This window comes from Cricetulus griseus, chromosome 6 (genome assembly GCF_003668045.3).
Source record: "Cricetulus griseus strain 17A/GY chromosome 6, alternate assembly CriGri-PICRH-1.0, whole genome shotgun sequence".
In the NCBI taxonomy this organism is placed as follows: Eukaryota; Metazoa; Chordata; class Mammalia; order Rodentia; family Cricetidae; genus Cricetulus; species Cricetulus griseus.
This window is the reverse complement of record NC_048599.1, coordinates 72,997,124-73,013,931: the sequence shown is the minus strand read 5'-3', so window position 1 is coordinate 73,013,931 and position 16,808 is coordinate 72,997,124. Positions and strand designations below refer to the sequence as shown.

The following is a 16,808-nucleotide window of genomic DNA, read 5'->3' as shown; positions in this document are numbered from 1 at the left end:
GCTGGGATTAAAGGCATGTGCCACCATGCCCAGCAAGTAAGGGATACTTGGACAGTTCCCTTTTTAAATCTATTTCTTTTTTTGTTTCTGCTCTAGCTAAGACTTCAGTTATTTTATTGACTGATCATTGGATAAAGTGAGGACTGAGTCTTGTTCCAGATTTTAGAGAAAATCCTTCTTTTCCTCCCTTAGGATAATGTTGGCTTTAGGTTTCTTGTATATTCTCATTGTGATGAGATACATGCACCGGGCATTGGTGGTGCATGCCTTTGATCCCAGTACTCCGGGAAGCAGAGGTAGGCAGATTTCTGTGAGTTTGAGGCCAGCCTGGTCTACAGAGCAAGTGCCAGGATAGGCTCCAAAGCTACACAGAGAAACCCTGTCTCAAAAAACAAACAAACAAACAAAAAACCCCAGAGATATGTGCATTCTACTCCTACTTTCTTCAGGGTTTTTATCAGGAAGGAGTTTTAAATCTTGTCAAAGGCTTTTTCTGTATCTTGAGTTACTCATGTCCTTTTTGTCCTTAAATCTATTTAGGGCTGGATTACACTTATTGACATATATTGGATCAACTTTCAACTCTGTAATGAAGCCATCTTGATCATTGTGTATGATCTTTTTATGTGTTCTTGAATTTGATTTGTAAGAACTCTATTGTGAATTTTTGCAGCTGTGTTCATCAGAGAAATTGTTCTGTATCTATAGAGTAGGTTTTTGTTTTTGTTTTTGTTTTTGTTTTTTCTGTTGTGTCCTCTGTTTTTGATGTCTGGGTTCTTTCCTCATGGACTTTGTGAACTAGTTTGAAGAATGTTGGTTTCAGTTCTTTTAAAGGTTTGGGAACATCCAGCCATGAATCCATCTGAACCTGTGCTTTTCTTTGTTAGGAGACTTTTTTTTTTTTTTTTTTTTTTTTTTTTTTTTTTGGTTTTTCAAGACAGGGTTTCTCTGTGGCTTTGGAGGCTGTCCTGGAACTAGCTCTTGTAGACCAGGCTGGTCTCAAACTCACAGAGATCCGCCTGCCTCTGCCTCCCGAGTGCTGGGGTTAAAGGCGTGTGCCACCACCGCCCGGCTATGTTAGGAGACTTTTTATTCTTTCTCAGTCTCACTGACTGTTATGGATCAATTTATTGTTCATATTTTCTTAATTTTGCTAAGTCATATATGTCTAGGATTTTAGCCATTTCTTCTAGAATTTTCAGGGTTTTTTTGTGGTATGTTTTCAAAGTACTTCCTAATGATTTTCTATTTTTATTGTAATCTATAATAACATCTCATTTTTCTTACTAATTTTATTAATTTGGATCTTTTCCATTCTTTGGCTAGTTTGGATAGGGATTGGTCAATGTTACTTCTAATTTCAAAAACCAACTCTTTTGGGCTGGAAATATGGCTCATCAATTAAGAGCACTGGCTGCCCTTGTAGAGGGCCCAGCTTTGGTTTTCAGAACCCACATAGATGCTCACAATGACCTAGAACTTCAGTTCAAGGAGACCTGATGCCCTCTTCTGGCCAGGCACCAGGCATGCATGTTGTACACCTAATACATACAGGCAAAACACTATGCACATAAGATAAAATCATATAAAAGAAAATTTTTAACAAAAAAATCTGCTTGTTTAATTCATTATATGTATTGTTCCTTTAGTTTCCATTTCATTAACTTCTGTCTTGATCTTGTCCGACATCCCAGATTATTTCTTCTTCTTCTTCTTCTTCTTCTTCTTCTTCTTCTTCTTCTTCTTCTTCTTCTCCTCCTCCTCCTCCTCCTCCTCCTCCTCCCTCCTCCTCCTCCTCTCTCTCCTCCTCCTCCTCTCTCTCTCTCTGTCTCTCTCTCTTTCCCTGTGTATTTTGTTTGTTTTGTTTTTTTGAGTCAGGGTTTCTCTGTATAACTGCTCTGGCTGTCCTGGAACTCTCTTTGTAGACCAGGCTGGCCTCAAACTCATAGAGAGCTGCCTGTCTCTACCTCTCGAGTGCTGGGATTAAAGATATGTGCCAACACGCCTGGCTGTGTCCTCCGATTTCCCTATTTTTTTTCACACTTTTTGTTTATTTTAATTTTACTTGAGTCCACTGCTATTTATGCCCTAGGTATAGTAACAGATTAAGAGTCTTGGTATTAACTGGCATTAGAAGATATTTTTGTACATCATGGTCTGTCGCCTACAAGATTCAGAGACTGGCTTGGGGGAACTGATTGGGGGAAATGTAGTTTATAGTGTTTTAGAGGTAAAAGTAACAATACTTAAATAGTTACATGAGAAGGGGAAGGGAGGAGAGGGAGGGAGAGAGAGAGAGAGAGAGAGAGAGAGAGAGAGAGAGAGAGAGAGAGAGAGAGAGAAGTAAAAATTAGAATAAAAATACATGGACAAGAGTATGAGAAATCAGGGCCAGAGAAATGGCTCAGAAAGTAAAGACACTTGTCACCGAGGCACTTACCACTGAGCCATCTTATCAACTCCAGAAACATATGTTGATGTAATAAACATAGATGTGACAAACATCTTATTAGATAGGGAAATGCTCAAAGCATTTCCACTAAAGTCACAGACAAGACACAAGGGTATTATTGACTTTTCCACTTTTATTCAATATAATGTGGATGCCTTAGCTAGAGCAACAAGACAAGAGAAACAAATAAAAGTGCTGAAAATAGGAACAGAAGAAGTTAAAGTATCCTTATTTGCAGATAGTATGATCCTAGCAAAGGATACAAAATTAACATACAAAAATCAGTAGCCGTCCTATATACCAGTAACAGATATGCTGAGGCAGAAATCTGGGAAATATGGACACTCACAGGTGCTTCAATTTTTAAAATAAAGTATCTTGGGGCATTAGGAAGATGGCTCAGCAGTTACAAGTGCTGACTGCTCTTCCAGAGGATCTGGGTTCAATTCCCAGCACTCACATGGTAGTTCACAACTATCTGTTACTTCAGGGGATCAGACACCCTCATACAGACATACATTCAGGTAAAACACCAATGTGCATGAAATCAAAATTAAAAAAAAATATATATCTTGGAATATACCTACCCAAGGGAGTGAAGATCTCAATTGTGAAATTTTGTATGTGTATGGGGGGGGGGCGGAGTATGTGGTTTATGTGTATGTTCATGTGTGTAAGCAGATGTGCACACCTGTGCATGTGGGTGGAGGCCAGAAATGGGAATCGGGTGTATTTCTGTTTAGCTTCTCACCTCATTCCTTTGAGATAATCACTGAGCCAGAAACCCACCTCTTGAGTTAGGCTGGCTGGTTGGCCAGCAAGTTCTTGGGTTCATCTGTTCCTGCCCTCACACTGCATTACAGGCAATGCCCAGGCTTTGTAAGGGTTCTGGGGATTCTAACTCAGATCCTCATCCTCAAGAAGCCAGTGCACTTACCCACCAAGTCATTTTCCCAGACCCCAAATTTTGTTTTATAAACATTTTTCATTTTTGTGGCACTAATGGTCAGAACTAAGATTTGTGCATTGCTAGGCAAGCCCTTGTTTGATTGTTTGTTTTGGTAGTGATAGTGATAGGGATTGAATTCCCCTCAGTTAACAGTCTAGAATTAGTAGAAGCTGGGTAGTGGTGGTGCATGCTTTTAATCCCAACACTCAGGAGGCAAAGACAGGAGGATCTCTGAGTTTGAGGCCAGCCTGGTGTACAAATCAAGTTCCAGGACAGCCAGAGATATACATAGAAATCCTGTCTTGAAAGAAACAACAACAACAAAAAAAAAACAGATCATGCCAGGTAGTAGTGGCAACATGCCTTAAATCCCAGCATTCAGGAGGCAGAGGCAGGCAGATCTCATAGTTAGAGGACAGCTTGGTCTACAGAACTAGGACAGCCAGGATTACCCAGAGAAACCCTGTCTTGAAAAACAAAAACTAAAAGAATAATTTTGTGTCATGTAAATTATGTCTCAGTAAAAATTAGCATGTACCCTAAAGACTGTGGAAAAGTAACTTATAATTCTACTCTGTAGTTTCTTATACTAGAAACATTAGCATAGAACTCCATGCCCTGGTACTAGATGCTGTGAGGACCATGTTCTTCCTAATGTGTAGAATACAAATAATTTTTTTCTCATAGGTATATATCCAATATATGAAATTTGCAAGGAGAGCAGAAGGTATCAAATCTGGAAGAATGATATTTAAAAAAGCAAGAGAGGATGCCAGAACTCGCCATCATGTCTATGTTACTGCAGCACTCATGGAGTATTACTGTAGTAAGGTAAATACTGAAATGCTTAAATAAAGGTGATAATTTTCTTCCTCTGAGATATATTCATGAAAAGAAAAACAGTCCTGCTGGGCACAGTAGCACATACCTTTCTTTAATCCCAATACTATTGGTGGAGGCAGATCTTAATGAGTTCCAGGCCAGCCAGTTTTACATAGCAAAGACCCCCATCTCTAAAGTCTTACTTTAAGTACTTAAACTTAATTACTCTGTTTTGTAAAGGAAGTCTTAAGTTTGGCTGCATAAAATTATGTGGAACATTATCCAGCTCAATTGCTTGCTAATTTGTGCCTTATTAAGCTCCACATTTTTTTCTTTTTATTGGTTGATTGTTTATATACTAGAAAGCCTCATGAATCCTAGAAAATCTCACTACTTAGATTTTTGGGGGGGATGGAGGTCAGTGCTAAGGATTGAACTCATGAATTGATACATGACAAACATTCTACCACTGACCCTTCCCAGCTCACCCGTGGTTGTCTTTTAGTTTGTTGGGTTTTGTATCTCAGGCTGGTCTCAAACTCTTGAGCTTCCACTTCCCCAGTACTGGGGTTGCTAACAATGCAGCCTGGCAACCAGCCTTGGAATATGTCTTAGACAGTATGCTGACATTAGCTACTTAGCTGTTTTATTTTGTTTATGGTGGTGCTGAGGGGTGAACTCAGGGCTTTGAGCATTCCAGGCAAGTGCTCTACCATCAGCTACATCCCCAGCTTTCTTTTCTCATTTTTGTTTCTTTTTTCATTTTAAAGGAATTCTTGTTTCATTCCCTGGACTGGGTTTTATTCAGCTCAAGAGGTTTTTGTTTCGTTTTTAAGATTTATTTATTTATTTTATGTATATGAGTGCTCTATCTGCATGTATGTCTGCACACCAGAAGAGGGCATAAGATTGCCCTATAGATGACTGTGAGCCACCATACTGGTTGCTGGGAATTGAACGTGGGCCATCTCTCCAGCCCCTAGCTCAGGAGTTTTTATGTAACATGAATTTAATTTCCATTTTAGTTCTTCTGTTGCTTGTCATATCTAGATGTTGTGGGAGTTTTTCTTTGTTGTTGTTTTTTGCTTTTTATTTTGAGACAGTGTCTTGTTATGTAAGCTAAACTGACTTTGAAATTGTGGCAATCCTCCTGCCTCTTAGTCCCTTCTGCTGGGATTATAGGTGTGCACCACCATGGCTATTAAATTCTGTAGCTTTAATATTCTTTTTAATACATTGTCTGGCATTCCATAGAAACCAGTACTGTCTTTACTTCTAGGACAAATCTGTTGCCTTTAAGATTTTTGAATTGGGACTAAAGAAATATGGAGACATTCCAGAGTATGTCTTGGCTTATATTGACTATCTGTCTCACCTCAATGGTAAGTTGATTCTAGAATCTGTCTTGGGTTATTTTCTTTTAAAGATTCATTTATTTTTATTTTGTGTGTTTTGCCTGCATGTTATATCTGTGTACCCAGGTCTTTAATGTCCTCAGAGTTCAGAAGAGGGCATTGAATCCTCTGGAACTGAAGTTACAGACTGCTGTCAGCTGCCATGTAGGTGCTGAGAACCAAACCCAGGTCCTTTGAAAGAGCAGCTAGCGTTCTTAACCCCTGAGCCATCTCTCCAGTCCTTGCTGAAGTTTCTTAATATTAAACAATCTGAAATTATGTACCTGGGATTTGGATGGTTTTATTTTCTTATTTAAAGTGTTGTAATTCCAACATAACATCAGAAACAGCTATTTAATGAGTCTAGGAAATAATGGCCTATCATCCATGAATTCAATATTTTAGTTTTTAGACAGGGTCTTACTATATAGCACTGTTTAGCCTCAAACTTGATACGTAGACCAGTTTGGCTTTGAACTAACAGAAATCCACCTGCCTACCTGTTTGTTACCATGCCCAATTTATGTGGTGCTGGCATTGAGCCCAATATCTTCTGCATGCTAGGCAAGTGTATTAGTCAGGGTTCTCTAGAGGAACAAAACTTATATAGAAAGAGTATGTTTGTGTGTGTGTGTGTGTGTGTGTGTGTGTGTGTGTTTTATTAGAATGATTTACAGATGGTCCTATCTACCAAGGGACGGTCCAAAAATCCAGTAGTTGTTAAGTTCACAAGGCTAGATGTCTCAACTAGTCTTCAGTATATGCCAGAATCCTGAAGAAGTGGGCTCTAATGTCAGTGAAGGAATGGACTATCCAACAGGAGCAAGAACAAGCTTGGAAGGAGCAAAAGCTTCCTTCTTCATGTCCTTCATATAGGCTGCCACCATAAGGGTTGGCCCAGATTAAAGATGGATCTTCCCACTTTAAGAAAAAATTTCTAATGGGTATACTCAGCCACTTGGGTTTTAGTTAATTACGGATATAATCAAGTTAGCAGCCAAGAATGGCCATCACATCAAGCATTCTAGCAACTGAGCCTCTATCCCAGCAATATCAACCATGTATTCACATTCCCTGAATAATGGTAGATAGATTGTGACTCTACGGAGTGTTTTTTTTTTTAATTTTTATTTTATTTTATTAGTTCAAATTAGGAACAAGCTTGCTTCAAATGTCAATCCCTTCTCCCCCTCCCTCCCCTCCCCACAACATCCCACCTGCCCCTAGCCATCCCCCCTTACAGAGTGGTTTTCAATCAGGAAAGTGCTACCCAAAATTGGGTGATGCTACAAAATCAGTTAGGAAACGTTAGGAATCAGACTTGTTTGTGTTCTTCTCTGGACACTCTGTACAGCTCATCTCTTATTTCCTAGGGGTAAACATATATTTTAAAAGCCCTTACCCAGTAGATGGGAAATAAGGGGCACAATACTAGAAAAACAAACAAAAAAAGAAGAAAAAAAAAACAATTAGGGGAGCTGGAGAGATGGCTCAGCAGTTAAGAATATTTGTTACTCTTGCAGAAGACCTGGGTTTACTTCCCAGCAACCACATGGTGGCTTATAGCTGTCTGTAACTCCAGTTCTTGTGGATATAAAAGGCATGTACATGGTATATATACATGTATGCAGGCAAGACAGTCATACACATAAAATAAATCTAAAAAATAAAATAAAATAACTGATCTTATATGAAAGTTGTTTTAAGAAAACTTCTATTTACTTGTGTATGAGTTTAGGTTTGTAAACTTAAAAACTACAGTTTTCCCATTAGTAACATGGCCATAATAATACCTTTCATAAGACTAAGATGATTAAATAAGTTTTTATATGCATTTGATTTATATATAGAATTCAAGAAGTAGTAAATATAGCAGAGCCCTGATGATGCACTGTGGGGCATGAAGATGACATTTCAAGCTCTAGAGTTGTTCTGAATGGCTTTGAAGCCATTAGACCGTTAGTTATTGAGCAAGTGAAGGGTGCCTATGCCAAACTGTTGTGTATGCTGGATTCCAAAGACTTAATTTGAAGGTTCAGAATCACTGAGTTTGAGAGATCTTTATTTAATTCCACCACTTAGGAGTTAGAAGCAGATAGATCTCTGTAAGTTCTAGGCCAGGTTTGTCTTTGTGAGTTCAAGCCAGCCAAAGAGACAAGCAAACACCAACTGTGATTCTGAACCTTCAAATTTCCTTATCTATAAAAATCAGTTATGACAAGTTATTTTTCTGTATTGAATTTTTGTGAGGATTAGAAGCTTGGGGTTTGGTTTTGTTTTGCTTTTAAAAAAATAATTGTTGGAGGCTAAGGAGATGGCTCAGTGGTTACAAGTACTGGCTGCTCTTCCAGAGGACCTGGGTTCAATCCCACGTGATAGCTCACAACTGTCTGTAACTCCAATTCCAGGGGATCCAACACCCTCATACAGATATACATAAACACCAATGCATATGAAATAAAGATAAATAAAATTTTAAAAATTGTTGAATTGTAAAACTTTGATTTAACACTTTAATTTATTATTATTATGTTTTTAATATCCTAGAGGACAATAATACACGAGTTTTGTTTGAACGAGTTTTAACATCTGGGAGCCTTCCTCCTGAGAAGTCTGGGTAAGTCATGCAAATGTGTGAGCTCTGATCTATGGGACTGTATGCTTGAGTGTACATTGCAGGAGAAATTTTGAAGTTTACCTACTTGCAATATTTTCATACTTTTTATTTTATATATGATTAGAATTATTTGGGAATGGCTTTGTAATTTATTAAGTAATTTACTATGTCTTTCTACTTTAATATTTCTAGAACTTAACATATTGGCATTCTGGAATGTATCTCTTTAGTGGAAAGCAAAGACTCTTCTGTATTGAAAGCTGGTCGATATGTTTATCTAAGTTGTCCTATTAACAATAAAAACTTGCGAGTCAGATATTGGTGTAAAAATCTGATAGATCAAGAAAGCAATGGGGGAATGACCAGCTGACCCTCTCTCCACACTTCCCAGATCAAAAAGACCACAAGAAATCTAAATCCCTCCTTTCTCTTTTCTGTGTGTCTCTATCCACATTCCTTGTTTCTCTATGGCTAATTCTAGTCAGCTAGTTGCTGACTCTGCCCGTGGTTCAAGGTTAACTTTATTAACAATTTTGGAGTTTTAACTGTGATCAACTATTCCACAACAGCTGGTTTTCCATGTTACAGCTACCTTTGGCTTTGACTGTGAGAGGAATAACATGATATAGTGGCATAGCCAACATAGTAAGGCTTTGCATCTTGGCTTCAGTTCCCAGCTCAGCTACCTAGACAGAGGGAAATTCTACCCTCTCACCAAATGATAAACATGTTTGCCAGTGTGGGAGTTCTGTAGTTCCTGGCACATTATAGGTACCCAGTGTCTTACTTTAGGTGCCTGTGGCATTAAAGTAATCTGAAAACATTAAAACAGTGATGTGCACCATTTGGTCTCAGTGAATCAGTTATAGAATCGTAGTAGATTTTGGAATACATTAGATGAAGAAAAATCTTCTACAACATAATTTATGCCACGAAGCAAAGTAATGAAGCCATATTATGTAGAAAAAAATTATAGAACTCTGTCTAGGTTCTTTTTCCACCAACAATTTATCCTCTCTGATATCTCTTATTTACCTTAGATAGGAAGATAAGAAGCACACAGGCGTGTGTGGGGGGGTAACGTACTGTGTCTATGCTTGACTTTCAAATACTTTGGCAAAAATAAATTAAACAAATAGGGTGAAAAGAATTATTAAACCTAATGAAGACCAGGATTTCATTGTATTATCCTATTTTTCTATTATTTAGAAATCATTATTTTAAAACAAACTTTTTATGATTAAGTATTATTTATATCCACTTTCTTACAGAGAAATCTGGGCTCGATTTCTAGCCTTTGAAAGCAATATTGGTGATTTAGCTAGTATACTCAAAGTGGAAAAAAGACGGTTTACAGCCTTCAGAGAAGAGTATGAAGGCAAAGAAACAGCCTTACTGGTAGACAGATACAAGTTCATGGATCTATACCCTTGTTCTGCAAGTGAACTCAAAGCACTGGGCTATAAGGTATGTACTCAGCACCAAGATATCTGTGGTGTCTCCACTTTCCTGATGTTAAGAGCTCATGGATAATTTTCATTCTAAGATCAATTTTTTACTATGTTGCTAATAATACAAAAAAAATCATTGATTTTGGTTTTGTTATTTATGAATATCAAAAGTAACAAAAAATGAAAATTAAATGTCTGAGATAGGGTAAATGCTCTATCATTGTATACCTGGAACTGTCAGTGTCTTTTGTCTGATGAACGATGGAAAAAAGTCTTAATGTAACCTTTAGTACTATCTGTTTTTTGAATAATTCTTATCAACTGATGAATATTTTTGATGGAGCTTCAACTAAATGTATTTGCTCTTGTATATTTTGTCAAGACACCATGGAGGGACATGGCCAGGCATGGTGGTGCACTCCCAACTGCAAGCCTAGGATTTGGGATGGGGAAGGCAGGAGGATTGCTATTCAGACAAAACAAAACCACAGCTTGCTAAATGCACGACTTTCCTTGAGAGGTCTGTAGCTTTTTGCAGCAGCCCCTGGGGGAACCAGCTTCTCTAAGAGTTGTCCTTATCTATATAGATGACTGACCCATAAGAAAACTAACTTAGTCCCTGAACCCAAGTATTTTTGAAACCTCAGAAATAGCCCTTGTGCAAAACACCATTGGTCCCTCATTCTTGGCCTTTCTGTGTCCTTGGCAAGGAGGAAACTCACAGGGAAGCTGTATGTACATGAGTCTTAGGTTGGTCCCTTAAATCAACTGGCAATAGGATGTTCTTGGCCATCATTCTTTTCCTCACCAACCTCTTTTGGCCCGAGTCTCATTCTCTGTATGAACCAGGCTAAAAACTTTGAGAAAAATTATACATAATTTAGCTTTAGACCTTTTCTTTGATGGATGCTCCAGTTCTGCACCACCCCTATAATCCATTGAATCACAGAGTTCCTAATAACCCCTATTTTACTGTTAAAAAAGGAACAGTTTTTACTTCCATTTACTTCTTAGAGAAAAACCACAGATATTTTAGACTTATTTAAGAGTTATTAGAAAAGGCCAATTTTTTTTCTAGGTTATAAGTGGTTTTAAAGAGTCTAATGAGGGGCTGGAGAGATGGCTCAGCAGTTAAGAGCACTGATGCTCTTCCAGAGGACCCAGGTTTAATTCCAGCACCCATATGGCAGTTCACAACTGTCTGTAACTCCAGTTCCAGAGATCTTGTACCCTCACACAGACATACATACTTGCAGGCAAAACAACAATGCACACAAAATAAATTTTGTTTTGTTTTGTTTTTCGAGACAGGGTTTCTCTGTGTAGCTTTGGAGCCTGTCCTGGCACTCGCTCTGGAGACCAAGCTGGCCTTGAACTTACAGAGATCCGCCTGCCTCTGCCTCCCTAGTGCTGGGATTAAAGGCACCAACACCCGGCTTAAATAAAAATAATTTAAAAAAGAAAAAAAAGAGTTTAATGAAAATAGAGCCAGCAAAGTGGGTAAAGGAGCTTGCCACCAAGGCTGGTGACTTGAGTTCAATTCCTGGAACCCACATGATGGAAGAAGAGAACCAACTCCCACCAAGTTAAACGCTGACAAGAACATGTGCACCTATATGCATGCTGCACACGCATAATTTAAAACCATTTTTAGGCAGACAAATAATGCCAGGCATGGTAGTGCATATCTTTAATCCAACATTCAGGAGACACAAGCAGTATATCTCTTATCTTTGTAAATTCAAGGCCAGCCTGCCAGAGATACATAGTGAGATCCTGTCTCAAAAAAAAAAAAAAAAGAAGAAGAAGAAAAGAAAATTTTGACTATTTACAATTTGAATTTTCCAGCCTGTATTTCCATTTCTACTTTATATTTGGGTAGAACTAGCGTATTGGGTGGCATAGTAAGTTGTATGCCATACTGTGCCTACTCATTTAGATTTGCCCACATAATAGCAATGTCACCAATTGTGTTAGAGCACATTTGAAGAACTAAAGTGGATAGGATCTGTTAACGGGTGACTGTACTGCTCCTCTGACATAGTTTGGAGAGGGCCCTGCTAGTGTTGAAAAGGTCATAGGGTGGGCTCCCAATCCTTGTTCCACTTCCTATTAGCTATGTGATCCCTTTTGAGCTTCCGTCCATGCTGTGAATGTTACTGATTGCCTCAAAGATTGAATACAGTCAGGCTAAAAATGCCCGACAAATGTAACTGTTCAACATATGTTCCTTTTCTCCTCTACCAACCATTATAAGGAAGTTCATTACACTAGCAAATTGTTATTTGCCAGTATAGATACAGATAATTCTTATCTTGGCTTTCATGAAGCAAGACTTCACTTAACTCGGGCTCTTTTCTTTAACTGAGATGTTCAATTCCAATGGAAGGGGGAGGTATCAAAAATCTAAACCTTAGCTGGGCATGGAGGTGCACACCTTTAATCCCAGCTCTCAGGAAGCAGACCAGGCAGATCTCTGTAAGTTTGAGGCCATCCTGATCTACATAGTGAGTTCCAGGACAGCCAGAGCCACATAGTGAGACCCTGTCTCAAACAAAAAAATCTAAATTTTGAATTTTTCTCCAAATTACCTGACCCTCTTCTTGGTGCCCATTCCCACAACTACTCTCACAAAGGCTTTTATCTGTACATGCTTCTTAGCTGGGGCTGAGATAAAACTTTTTAAAGTACAACCTTCAAAGCCCATGGCTTTCCTTGTTGAGTGCTGAACAATCCATACCATCATGAGATTTCCTGCGTATCCTTCTCCATGCTTCCTGTGCTTATAACCTAGGTGTTCTTACAGTAGCCTCAAGATTATAAACTGCACAATATTCTGTCAGACCCTTTTCAGGTTTAGGATTCTTCTGTTCTGCATTTTCAGGACGTCTCCCGTGCTAAGCTAGCAGCTATAATTCCAGACCCAGTTGTAGCTCCTTCTATAGTGCCTGTTCTGAAAGATGAAGTGGATAGAAAACCAGAATACCCTAAGCCAGACACTCAGCAGATGATTCCATTTCAGCCACGGCATTTAGCACGTAAGACCAGTACTGAGACCTCGGTTTGTTTGCTTTAAATGCAAGGTGTGGGGGGAAGTAACCTGACTTTTCCATTGTAGGTTAATTATTAGACTTAGTGTGACAAGTGACTTGACAGTAATTCTTGAACCAGATGAATAAGAAAAAACAAACAAAACCCAGCTCTGAGTGCTACAGATTCTAGTAGCCCATTTCCCAGTGGCTGTTTTCATAAATGCTGCAGTATGCAGATTACTGTGTTACTCTGTACCACAGTTGTGAATAGTTAGTAACCCCTCTTTGAACAAGACCCTTCTGATTAAATGTGCTGTTGAATAACTGACTTTAAACAGGATTGCTAAACATTGTGTAACTCAAAAATGTACTTTAGACCAGCCCAGGCTTGCTTTACATGAAGTCGCTTGTCTGCTTCTCAGTAACCGTGAGAGTGATACTACATTTCCTGTCAGACCCATTTCAGTTGGTCACAGGGGTAAAGCACTAAACCCTTTTTGAAGTGGTCAGAAGAAGGCAGCAGGGACATAGACAGTTGTTGTATGCGGGTCACTTGATTTCAGCGTTCTCATATAGAAACTGCACCCACTTGTTTCATGCCTGCCTTCTCTCTCAGCACCAGGCTTACACCCTGTCCCCGGTGGAGTGTTTCCAGTGCCTCCTGCAGCTGTCGTCCTAATGAAACTGCTCCCTCCTCCCATCTGCTTCCAGGTTTGTTCACTGTACACACTGGTTCTGTGGGCCACAGTAATTGTATGCTTTTCACTTGTATAATGGGAAGTGAACTTGTCAGATAACTGAGATTAAATTTATTCATGTCATAATAGGGTCCTTTTGTACAAGTGGATGAACTGATGGAAATTTTCCGAAGATGCAAGATACCAAACAGTGAGTAATAGAAGCCCCATTTTCGGAGTTCACATTATTGTTTCCCAAGGAGGAAGGATTGTTTCCCTCCACTGAGGTCTCCAAAGCTAGTTATCCCATCTGCACAAGTATAGTGACACTCTCAAGTGAACTGAGCCTTCTGTAATGTGGGCATATTCTGGTGAAATGTCACCAGAGTTGCAGCATGTGGAATGCACTGTCTGAGCTGTCTTACCATCCTGGTTATGATAGCAGCTTGTGACGTGGCAGCAGTAACACCATCCCATGCCTGCTGATAGGCTATGGAGTTAGCAGAACATTCACTTTTCTATGTCAGCGTCACTGTAAGCATCCTGCCCTGTCTTTTTTTGCTTCATCCCAATAGCTGTTGAGGAAGCTGTGAGGATCATCACTGGTGGGGCCCCAGAGCTGGCTGTGGAAGGCAATGGCCCAGTGGAAAGTAGCGCGGTACTCACCAAGGCTGTCAAAAGACCCAACGAGGACTCAGATGAAGATGAAGAAAAGGGGGCTGTAGTCCCCCCAGTTCATGACATTTACAGAGCACGGCAGCAGAAGCGGATACGATGAGACAGCTTCAAAACCTGCCTGCCTCTGAGAGAAAAGACTCTTACCGGGATTCCTCTTTTGCCTCTTATTAAGTCATATGTTTTAAAGAGACAATGCTTTGTTACAAGGTTTTTGGAAACAAAGTTGTATTGTCATTGGTGCCTCTATCATATGGTTCTTGAGAAAAACAAAACAAAACCAAGCCTGTGTGGATTCTGCATATGGAACAGACCTATCCTCTAAGAAAGATTAGGTTTTAAATAATATGAGAACAGTACAGAATGGCAAAGCCACATGCTGTTCCTCTTCAAGGGTGTCTTGTATGTGCCACTTGAAGATTTGTGAGTTTTCCACAGTTTTATTTTAAAAACTGTATGGCTTATGATTACAAAATATTTTCACATTTTCTGAAAAACAGTTGTTCTCAGTTTGCTTATGTAGTCCTGCCTGTTTGTTTTTATTTATGGCAGAATATATGACATCTGTTTTGTAGTTACAATTTTTAAAAAGGCCCTTTGAAAAAATAAAGGACCTCAAAAATATGCCTCCTTCTGTGTCTCTGTGTGTGTGCCCATGCCCATGCCCATTTGTGTATGGGGGGAAGAGGTTTGCCCACATGTGCACACACAGAAGCCAGTGCAGGGTCTACATTGTTCTGGAGCTCACTGTGTAGACCAGGCTGGTCTTGAACTCACACAGGTCCAACTGCCTCTGCCTCCCAAGTATTGGGATTAATAGTGCTCACTACTAAGCCAGGCGTTTTCATAAAAGCAATGTCAATATGAAATTCTTCAAGGACTCACTATCGCATTCTTTGTTGAAATATATTTCAAAAGGTACTCAGGTACAATTTTCTCATGAGATAGAGATGGTGTAAGAGACATGGCTCAGAGGTTAAGAGCCCTGACTGTTCTTCCAAAGGTCCTGAGTTCAATTCCCAGCAACCACATGGTGGCTCACAACCATCTACAATGATATCTGGTGTCCTTTTCTGATGTGCAGATATACATGGAAGCAGAATGTTGTATACATAATAAATAAATAAAATCTTTAACACTAAAGTTAATTACCGAGTCTGGCGGCTGTGGCGCACGCCTTTAATCCCAGCAGGAAGAAGCAGAGCAGGTGGATCTCTGTGAGGCCAGCCTGTTTAAAGAGTGAATGATAGGACAGCCCACAGAGAAAGCCTGTATTGAAGGAAAAAAAAAAAAGGCAAATTAACCAAATTATAGTAAGGAAAAACTAGTCAAAAGAACTACCTTTTGCTCCTTGGTTACTATCAAGGAAACAAACCTCCTCTTGACTCATTTCCAGAAAAGCTACTTATACAGAAAAGTAACTGGTCCTTAAAGGGTTGTAGTTCAGAAATAAAGATCAAACCCAGAAAGGAAGAAAGTAACACCACAAAAAATAAATAAATAAAAAATAAAACCAAAGCATGATGGAACTGTGATGTTAAAGAAATAATATACTGAGAATACAACTCAGATAATTTATAATTTGGGAAGATGCTTTATTTTATTTGTTAGTTTGTTTTCCAAGACAGGGTTTCTCTGTGTAGCCTTAGACCCTGTCTTGGAACTTGCTCTGTAGACCAGGCTAGTCTCACAGAGATCTGCCTACCTCTGCCTCCTGAGCACTGGGATTAGAGGTATCCTCTACCACTGCCTGGCTGACAATTTATAATTTGAATTCAGATGTGATTAGATAATTCTATTTTTAAAAAAGCTTCAAACTGTCTTTTACTACCATACTTGAAACAAGATGCCACTAATGTATTGCCAACCCTAGCAAAGTAAGACAAGAAAAAGAAATGTCAAACAAACAAAACCTCTGTAATTCCTCAGGAGGCTGAGGCCAGAGGATTTCTAGAGTGTGAGGCCAGCCTGGGCTACACAATAGGCTCCATGTTAGACCAAGCTACAGAATAATAACACTCTGTCACCTTTTATAAAAACAAAACCCTACTTTTTCCAGCATATCTACTGGACTGTGGTTAGTATGTAAATGTTAATAAGTATTCACTTAGACAGTAGTAAATAGTTCATTGATTCTGTTTTAAAAAAGTATTTCCAAGGCTGGAGAGGTGGCTCAGTGGTTAAGAACACAGACTGCTTTTCCAAAGGCCCCAAGTTCAGTTCCCAGCACACACAACAGGTGATGCATAACCATCCATAACTCCAACTCCAGGGATCTGACACCTTCTGATCTCCAGGTACACTCATGTACACACATACACACAAAAATTAAATTGTTATAGAATTTATTCTTTCTACCCTAAAACAAACTTCATTTAGAGCACTTGCTCCTAGTGTCAAGCTTAGCTTTTAACAGATTGATTTGGTTTTTTAATATTTTGGGTTTATTTTTTGTTTCTGAGTGATTTATTTTCATGTATGTATGTCTGACACATGTGTGCCTGGTGTTTGCAGAGGCCACAGGACGTTGCATCCTCTGGAGCTGGAATTAAGGACAGTTGTGAGCCACTGAGTAGATGCCAAGAACTAAACCTAGGTCCTCTGCAAGAGCAATCTGTGCTCTCAACCACTGAGAGCACAAGTAATAAAGTTCAGGTACCATGAGTAACAAGTAGCAAAATTCAGGTACCATGTTATTAAATCTTTAATATTGCTGGGCTGTGGTGGTGCAGGCCTTTA

At 39.2% G+C, this 16,808-nt stretch overlaps 1 protein-coding gene across 1 annotated transcript in view; it reads left to right on the top strand.

Annotated features, from left to right (window-relative positions):
- The window catches only part of Cstf3 (cleavage stimulation factor subunit 3), an 84,467-nt gene extending 69,774 nt beyond the window's left edge, over window positions 1-14,693 (top strand). The window contains exons 14-21 of the mRNA XM_027422337.2: window positions 4,089-4,232; window positions 5,503-5,605; window positions 8,165-8,234; window positions 9,506-9,701; window positions 12,570-12,723; window positions 13,334-13,428; window positions 13,545-13,605; window positions 13,970-14,693. Coding sequence (XP_027278138.1) covers window positions 4,089-4,232; window positions 5,503-5,605; window positions 8,165-8,234; window positions 9,506-9,701; window positions 12,570-12,723; window positions 13,334-13,428; window positions 13,545-13,605; window positions 13,970-14,172 — 1,026 coding nt within the window. The 3' untranslated portion in view covers window positions 14,173-14,693. The remainder of the gene's footprint in view (window positions 1-4,088; window positions 4,233-5,502; window positions 5,606-8,164; window positions 8,235-9,505; window positions 9,702-12,569; window positions 12,724-13,333; window positions 13,429-13,544; window positions 13,606-13,969) is intronic.
- The last annotated feature ends 2,115 nt before the right edge of the window (window positions 14,694-16,808 follow it).